The sequence below is a fragment of the Emydura macquarii genome, unplaced genomic scaffold, assembly GCF_026122565.2.
Source record: "Emydura macquarii macquarii isolate MOO-44397 ecotype Brisbane River unplaced genomic scaffold, CSIRO-AGI_Emac_v2 contig_2924, whole genome shotgun sequence".
NCBI lineage: Eukaryota > Metazoa > Chordata > Testudines > Chelidae > Emydura > Emydura macquarii.
This window is the reverse complement of record NW_027133061.1, coordinates 1,297,226-1,306,445: the sequence shown is the minus strand read 5'-3', so window position 1 is coordinate 1,306,445 and position 9,220 is coordinate 1,297,226. Positions and strand designations below refer to the sequence as shown.

General features: G+C 50.5%; 1 protein-coding gene across 1 annotated transcript in view; it reads left to right on the top strand.

The window, feature by feature from the left end:
* Nucleotides 1-3,151: 3,151 nt before the first annotated feature.
* IQGAP3 (IQ motif containing GTPase activating protein 3) overlaps nucleotides 3,152-9,220 on the top strand; it is a 35,467-nt gene continuing 29,398 nt past the window's right edge. The window contains exons 1-4 of the mRNA XM_067569459.1: nucleotides 3,152-3,261; nucleotides 5,445-5,532; nucleotides 6,127-6,283; nucleotides 8,764-8,841. Coding sequence (XP_067425560.1) covers nucleotides 3,213-3,261; nucleotides 5,445-5,532; nucleotides 6,127-6,283; nucleotides 8,764-8,841 — 372 coding nt within the window. The 5' untranslated portion in view covers nucleotides 3,152-3,212. The remainder of the gene's footprint in view (nucleotides 3,262-5,444; nucleotides 5,533-6,126; nucleotides 6,284-8,763; nucleotides 8,842-9,220) is intronic.

Sequence of the window (9,220 nt, the reverse complement as noted above, 5' to 3'; positions counted from 1 at the left end):
AACGTTCTGAGTTCCTTGATCTTTTCGCTCCCTCCTCATAACTACAGATTCCCACTTGAATGAGAGTGAGGAGGAGCCACTGTGTGTAGCTAACAGCACAGTAGCTGAGGGAATATAGCCTGCTGGTTATATTCCTGCCCTCTGCCAGTGACTTGCTGAATGACACTGGGCGAGTCACTTAACTTTTCTGAGGTAGATTTTCAAAGTCACACTTCGGTGCCTAACTCCCATTGGATTTCGGTCCCCAAGTGCCAGGAAAAATCTCCCCCTCTGCGCCACAGTTTCCCCAGCTGCAAACTCGGAGTAATAAATAGGGCTACTTACTTAATGCTTCATTATGGTTTGTGGCGCACGTCACACGTTTAAATAGCAGGTGCAGAGCATGGTTCTTATGCCAAAATGCCAGTGGTCTCGAAGAAGCCTCGTGAATGGTGCTCAGGAATGTCAAAGGCTCCTTGGAATCATCCTTAGGCCAAGCTGCTTCAGTGCCCAACCTTGCAACACCACAGGAAGCTGGAGCTGCGTCCGCTTGTCATACCAGCTCCTTGTGAGCTGCGCTCGAGCGTGCAACAGGCTGCTCGTGCCCCTGAGTGTGAAGAAAGCTCTAAGGAAACAACTGAACCCCCAGCAGGTGCGTGCATGGCTCTCGAGCGCTGGGGTTCTTCCTCGGGTGGAGGCTTTCCCACGATGGCCCTTAGGGGTCTGGTTTCTTCTCAGTCTCCTTCTGATTGCTTGAGACACGTTGGGCCGTGCCATGGCAACAAGGCTTCCACAACGCTGGGCCCTCCCCCGCTGAGCCCTGTCGCCTGACGGATGGTTAAATCGGCCTCTCCAGCTCTCGGCTGGGAACGGCTTTTTTTTTAATGAATCACACTTTATGGATTTTAAACAAATAAAAGTTGGGTGAATTGAGTGCGGGTGGAAGGTGCCAAATCGAGAGCCCTGGAGACTGGAGTCCTCTTTATCCAGAGAACAGGGGCAGCCCGGGAGCCAGTGGCGCTGGCTTTCCCCGTACACTGTTTCTTGGGGAAAGAAGCGACTTGGCTTGTCGTGACCCATTCAGTCTTGGAATCTCTAATCAGGCAACCAGCAAAAGAGCCTGTTAGTAACAATGAGGTGGCTGTTTTTGTTGGAGGGCTGAGACCCATCAAACTCACTGCACATAAGCAACCAATTTGCCATGAGATGCTGCTTCTCTCCCCCCACCTGCATTTCCGTGGGAGTTTTAGCCAGACCCAGCTGTTGTTCTGGGCTTGTAGCTGGTAGCTCTTCTCCCGAGACACCCTCCTTTGCATGTCTCTGTCTCCTGCCACCATCAAAGGGCCCACACTCTACAAGACAAGACAAAGGGCGTTGGTGGGGAAACTGAGACACAGAGCTTCAGTGATTTGACCAAGGTCACCCAGCAGGTCAGTGGCAGAGTCAGGAACAGACCGCAAATCTCCAGAGCCCCAGGCCACTGGATCACACTGCCCCTCAGTCTTAATTGTAGGGCTCTTCTCTTCTCCCTCCCTAGTTTTGGTAGCCTGATGCCTAGCTCTGGTCAGGTGTCTAGGGGTTCGGGATACACCCACAGCCTTTGTAGCTGCGGAGTGATTTAGTGTGCAGGCCAACAGGATTCGCATGGGTGCAGTGATTTTTGCACTGTGCTGTGGAAAACAAAGGAGGCGAACTCCTGGATCCCGCTGATTCAAATGGGGACATGATGCATGACAGGCGCTGAGCACATGCCTCTTTCTAAGGAGCTGCAAAGCTAATAAAACACACAGGCCAGATTTAGCCCTGGTATAAGTCCCAGGGCTCCTGTGGAATTGACCCCAGGGATGGATCTGGCCCTGCGTTCCTCATTGTTCCAGATCATGGTTGCGTGAAACAGCACAAAACAACTTGACAAAATAGCACAATCACCTGCCTCTGCTATAACCCTGACAACATCAGGGCCCCATAGGGTGTATTAAGAGAGTGAGCATAACACCCAGCCATTCTCACCTGAGGAGCTCAGAGCATCTCACAGTCATTAATTAATGAAACCTCACAAAACTCCTGGGAAGGCTGCAAAGAACTGGCTAGTGTGTGCGCTCTGCTGCCCTCTACTGGGTTGCATCAGAACGGCTCAGCTGTGTGTCACAGGCCCTACACTGCTAAGAGCTAATGAAGATTCTCTTGTAGTTCAAGAGGCAGGGGTCTGTGCGCTTGGAACAGAGAGTCCTGCTGCCCATTCTTCCTGCTCTAGCCACTAGGCCTGCTTCTTCTCGCTTGGTTTATATTAGTGGTGCAGATGACAGAGGCGGGGGGAGGAGGGGAGAGGACTCTGTTGGCCCCTCTTCCCACTAATCTAAGGCTGTTTTGTGGGGCACTCGAATGCCAATGAGAGATGCAGGAGCAGCCGCTGCCTTCTGCAAGCTGCTCCCCCCCGGCCTGCCCTGGAAAGACAGCTCCCCATTCCCTGCACAGGGCTACTGAGAGCCAGGGCTGACCTGAGACAGTCTCTTTGCCCCTGTCTAGCTTCCCTCCCCACTCTCCACACACATCCTATCTAGGGCCCCTGTAACCGCTAGGCCAAGGAGGTGCTCGCCTAGAGCGGCAAAATTGTGTGTGGTGGAGGGGGTGGGTGGCCAAAAAACGGCATGAACTTATTCATGAAGCTAGGTAAGTGAACACGCAGGCTGCAGCCGTGGGAAGGACAGGTCAATGGGACGGTACGATCGGTACCATAATATTCTCCTTTGCCATGGCAACTAAACCGGCAATTACACGTTTTTATTCATACTGATGCACAATATTAATTTTTTTTTGGGGGGGGGAGCAAGGCTGAAGGTTCACCCAGGGCGCCTGATACTCTTGCAGGGGCTCTGATCCTACGCCCCCCCCCCACCCCATTGCAGTGCATGGGGCAGGTGCATTGGAACCAAGCACAGGATGAGCAGGGCCGGCGGGGGGGGGGGGGGGGGGGGGTGTTGTAAACCTACCCACCCCCAAGCTGTGCCCAGACACTCTCCCATGCCGGGAACCCCCCCCCCCGGCTGTGCTCAGTGTCCAGGGAGGGAGGCCCCGCCCCCTTTGAGCCCCGCCCCCCACCACGCGGACTACATTCCCCAGCGTCCCCCGCGCCGCGGCCACGTGTCCTGGAGCAGCTGCGGGAGGAGGCGGCGGGAGATTCAAATCCCGACTCCCGGCCGGAGCGAGCGAGCGAGCGGGCGGAGCCGGGCGGCATGGAGCCTGCGGCGGCGGTGGAGGAATCCGGGCCGGCCCGGTCGGGCTGTGAGTGAGAGCGGACGGACAGGAGCAGGGGGACGGACTGATGGACAGGAACGGTGGAGGGAGTTGATGGGGGGTGGACGGACGGACCGACGGACGTTGGTGTGGGTCAGGAGAGGGGAGAAGCAGACAGACTGATGGACAGGAGTGGTGGGGGCTGCAGACAGAGGTGTGGTGGAAGGGGGCAGACAGACAGATGGACGGGAGTGGCTGGGGAGAAAGGACAGACAGACAGACTGGAGCAGGGGGACAGACTGATGGACTGGAGTGTGGTGGTGAGGGAGCTGCAGCCAAAAAAGGCATGTGGTGGAAGGGGACGGATGGACGGGCAGACAGATGGACGCAAGGGAATGGCTGGGGGTTGCAGGCAGGTGGGGACAGACAGTGGGCCAGCGCTGGGGTGGGGGGACCGATGGGAGCAGGGCCCAAGTGTAATTTTTTCCCAGTACAAACTTGTAGCACAAGCCCCCTCCCACACACATACCCTGGGGGTGAGGTTTGCAGCCTGGGCTGGGCCCCCCAGGGCCTTAAAGCCCTGGTAAAGTGTACCCTCCCCCCCATGTGGGGGCCCTGGATGGGAGATGGGGTGTGTGGTCCCTGGGGCGGATGGGGTGTGCAGAAGGGCAGGGGCACAGGGGGGGGCAGTGAACTGGCTGTAGATGGGGCACAGATAATTGGGGTGCTGCAGGGGATGGACAGACAGATGGACAGGCAGGCTGGGATCAGGCAGAGAGCTGGGCTTGGACCAGCCAGTGGTGTGTGAGGGGGCAGACAGGGTAAGTAGCGTCCAGGATGGAGACTGACTGTTGCCAATGAGGGCACAGTTTGTGGGTCTCGTTGGGTGATTCCTGTCTCTCCTTAGAGTCAGGCAATGGTCCAGGGGGTCGGTCTAGAGTTTGGGGCGCTCACTCAGTTCAACTCCCTCCTCGGCCTGCGTGATCTTGGGCAAGCCATTTAGCGTCTCTGTGCCTCAGTTCCTCATCTGTAAAATGGGGACAGTGGCACTCCACAAGGAGTGCTGAGAGGATAAGTATTGTGAGGTGTCTAGATATGAGGGGAACGGGGGCCAGAAAAGGACCATAGATCGGAGCAAAGGGTTAGGGGTAATATTTTGTGGGTAGGATATCAGTGAGGGCAGAGCCCTTTCAGAGGGCAGCCAATACACAGCTGGAGCCAGGGGATGGGAGGGAAGGGCTGGGGAGATTTCTAGGGCATATGGCAAAACTCTGATTAAACCCTGATTTTTAGAATGTGTGTGTGTGTGTGTGTGTGTGTCTTTGCCTCTGGGAAGGTTTGAGCGCACAAGGTGTGTGTGTGTGTGTGTGTGTGTGTGTGTGTGTGTGTGTGTGTGTGTGTGTGAGTTCAAAAAATACAGATCTGGCTGAAGACGTTTTAAATATGACGCATGGACTGAATACAACAGGGGCTTGTTAACTCAGCTCTGGAGGAGCGAGGGAGGGGAAACCGGTTCTGTTTACATATCAAAATGAAAGTGGGTGGCCTGAGCAAAGTAGCCGTTAGATGGAAAAGCACTCTTAAGTCATGTGATAGTCCATCCCACCTCTAGCAGTGCATGACTGTTCTCTGCGGCGTGCGTATAGCCTCACCCAGTTTATGATTTCATAACCGTCAATGAAGTCACTTCAGTTTGTGTTTTTCCATGGTGGGGATAGAAGCTTGTTACTTTTAATTTCTGATCTGCTAACGCTCAGCTGGTGCAGGCAGAATCTGCTGCTGTCGCTACCTGAGAATAAAATTCATGCTGTTATTAATTTTAAAAAGTAATTTTACATAAATCTAAGAGCTAAAATGGGAGTGTGGTTTGAAATTCATATTTAAAAACTCATTTTTGGCAAGCACCTTTTGCTTGTTGCAACTGACAGCTTTTTAAACATTGTCTTTCTCCGTTGATGCTGCGTTTCCTTCTTGTCTCTGATCATTGTCCAAACTGAATGAAAAGCATGTTAACTTCACTTTCAGGTTCTCATGCATTAGCAGAGGGGTGCAAAATCCAGGTCGCAAACAACAGAGGAGATGTTGAGATGCTATTGACATTGAAAATCATGGGAATGTTTTTTACTAGAATGTTTTTTATGAAATCTTAACTGAAATATTTTAATGACTTTTTACAAAACCTAAACTCTTGTCTACACTTGACCTGCCATCATCTCTCTCTAATTGTCCAGATGAGCGCCTCACAGCAGAGGAGATGGATGAGCAGAGGAGACAGAATGTCGCCTATCAATATCTCTGTCGTTTAGAGGAAGCTAAACGGTGAGAGAGAATTCCAATATGAAGGGTGACGGATTTATTAGAGGAGCCCTGTCGGGGTTATATAGACCCACCACTTCTGAAGTCATTCCTTGAGGAGTCTGGATTTGCAAACACCATGCCCTCAATGTTGGCATGCATGGGCCAATCTGCTAGATCAGTGTTTCTTGACTAGTGGGTTGTGAATAAAGGGTCACCAATCTGAAAAGCCAGGGGAAGCACTGCTAGACAACCAGCAAACAATAAGTGGAATCTTACTGGGATCTAGTGGGCTGAGCACAGACTCAGGCATAAGTGGATTCTAGTCCTTGCTGCTGCACTTTCTGTTTACATTGTGCAGGGCCAATTCACCCCCTGTGCCTTGCTGTCTCCTGTCTCTAAAATGCAGAAATCCAAGGAGGAAAAGCACTATGCAAACAGATGCAAAATATTATCCTCATTGCACGTCTCAGTATCCTGAAGCCTAATCCTGTGGCTGTACTGTGTCTGGACTGCCCCATGGGGTCAGTGGGAGACCTACACTTGATGGGCTAGCAGCATCTGGTGGTGTTATAAAAATAAATGTCTTCCTAACTGGTTTTCCGTGTCTCATGCCAGCTGGATGGAAGCTTGTTTGAACGAGGAGCTGGCCTCCCCTACAGAGCTGGAAGAGAACCTACGGAACGGGGTCGTCCTCGCCAAGCTGGGACACTGTTTTGCACCTGACGTCGTCCCGCTGAAAAAGATTTATGACCGTGAGCAGATGCGCTACAAGGTAAAAGAGTCGGGCGAAGGGATTGGCGTGGGTTAGAGGGAGCGAGGTTGAGGTTGAGGCTTTGGAGACCCGGTTTCTAAATCAGGCTCATTGTGTGGCTTTGGGCAAATTACCTAAACTGCTTGCACCCAAAACTCCAGCTGGAGTTGACGGGAGCTACAGCTGCTCAGTACCTGTGCAAATCAGCTGCCCCCTGAAGGAAATGCTGGAAGAGAAACTGATCAGAGACACAGCCTATTTTCACTTAATGACCTGAATAAATGGGGGTGTTCCCCAAATTAAATGGGGGTGTTGTGAGGGTTAATTACTGTTTATCCAGCTCTATAAAGTGCTGGGTAGCATTATCAACCTATGAAGAGGGAGGTATAACTCAGTAGAAGACCATTTCTCGACAGATTAGGAGATTCCTGGTTGAATTATGTGTGTAGCCCTCAAAGATTTTAGATGCTCAAATACTAGGATGATGAGTGGCAGAATAAAACCTTAAGAGATCAGCTTTCAAAATGCTGGCCAGGTGGCTCAACTGGATAACTGCACTTGGTGATGCAATGACGCTATATATAGCAAGTGCCCACAATTTGGCATGCCATCTCACTTGTATAAGGTAGAAATTCACCCCTCTAAGAGGCCAGTGCAAAGGCTAATGAGCCGCTTAAATCTTCAAAATGCAGCTTCAAAATCTTTAAGTGTGGGATTTTCAGAAGCATGCTGTGTTGGCCTACCTTTGCACCAGTTCAAGTCAATGGGAGCAGTTACGCTAATGCTGAGTGCTTCTGAAAACCCCACCTTAAGCACCGAGGTATTTTTGCTAGCCTTCTGTAAAGTGGTGAATTTCAACCCATTAGTGCATAAAGACTTTACGTTGCCAGAACGCTGCAAAGGGGGGCTTTGGTGTGAATGAGAATTAAGGCCCCTAATAAGTTTAACTTGTATCCACTCTGCTAGGTCCAATGACTTGCTCTTAAATGCTCCCTTTCTCTTTAGCTTGCTAGTGAAACTTAACACGGCAATATTTTAGCCCCACTATGCAACTGGCGTGTGAGATTCTGCCTGTGTGACAGGCTTGTCACACATGACCTGCAAGGGAATTTATTTATTTAATGTGGCAATTAATGTCTTTAACTCCGCAGCATGTGGGTTCCATCTTCCTTTTGTAAGCTTCCATCCCAGCTGCTTATTAAATCTCTGCACATTGGAATCAAGGCAGGAAAAAGGCTCCTTCTTTAAGGTTGTCGGTGATTCATTCTAGATCATGAATTCTAGATCTTCGAAGTCCCCTGCTATTTCCAATGCATCGAAGACTGTCTTGGGTGAATGCAGCCCAGGTGTCTGTTTCTGATACATAACATGATGGTCCATAAAACATGAGGAATCCAGGGCTGATCCTATTCACACTGAAGCCGGTGGGAAAATTTGTACTGGGTAGATGCTTTTGAATCAGTTAGTGCAGCATCCTCCTAGATTAACTAATCCCACTGCATGAATGAAGGCTTTCATTTTGCAATGACTTAAGCACGTTAACTCTTGTGAGTAGAGTTATTCATGTGTGTAAGTCTGCAAGATCTGGCCCTATATGAATGTTTGTGCAATTATTTGAACTCGGAAAAGCAGAACATTTTAAAAAGAGAACTAAATTAACAAAAACCTTGTCACCTTAGTCTCTGATCCTGCAATGTAACCGATCCATTGACTTCAATGGGGCTGTTTGCTGTGCTTAAAGTTAACCTTTGGTGGGAACTATCTTTATGTTCTGTGTTTGTACAGGGCCTAGCACAACGGAGCTCTCTCTAGTCCTTGACTGAAGCACCTGTGTGCTACTGCAATACATACAAACAAATTGTCTTTGCAGGATTGGAGCTTTTGCTCGATTTGATGCGTTTTGGCATGAATGAGAAATCCTTTGTAATTCTAGGTGATGAATATTGGTTCGTGCTGCAGGATCTGTCCGATTTCCCCTGTGGCTCTCAAATGGCTTAGGTGCTAAAACGTTGTGGGTGAGCTGAGTGCTGCATGAAACTGGCGTTGCATCAGCCTCTCCTGTGTTGAAGGCAGATTGATGGGTTTTTTGTTTTTTTTTGGTTTTGCATGATCTGATGCTTCTGACACATCTTGCTCCAGACCCTGTCAATGCAGAGCTGACTGTCGATCAGGGTCACCTCTGCGTTGTTCCTGGCCTGTGCTGGTTTACATGGGTTTGGACAGTGCTTAATTTGTAATGAAAGAGGTGCCGGGGCTCAAGCAATTTTTTTACTTTCATAAATGACACAGCAAGCCAGGAGGTGCCGGGGCTATGAACTGCCAAGCCTGGAGGTGCTGGGCCTCAGCCCTGGCACAAAACAAGCACGGGGTTTGGAAGAACTAGATGTGGTCCAGGACCAGCTGCATCAGAGGAAAGTGCAAGAAACCCTCTAGTGGACATAAAGCACTCATAAGGGAAGGTTCATTCTGACTCTTATTTCATCTCTCCTCCTTTTCTCCAGGCAACTGGACTTCATTTTCGACACACAGACAATATCAACCATTGGCGCGATGCCATGACCCACCTGGGGCTTCCTTCGGTAACGTATTGGCGTCCGTGTGTCTGGGCCAAAAGCAGAGCTTGGAAAAGTAGAGAAGTGCTTTCTGGGTTGATAAAAATGCAGAGTCCCTGGGCATAAGTGGGAGCCACTCAAGTGATTCCACTCAGCCAGGTGCATCATCGACGCCTTGGGGAGTAAAAGGCAGCTGGCCAGGCTAATAAAACCTTCATCTGAAACCCCGTGGATGTGAAGGAACCTTCTTCTGTCTCTTGCACAGGGATGGCATAAGACTTTCTAGGGCGCAGTCAGGACTGATTCTCCACAAGGGATTCCCCTCTGCTTCTGTGGCAGCCCATCTGTAAATTGCAGTGACCTGCGAGTGAAACTTGTGGGAGGAGGGGACGTTAAGGGGTTGCTG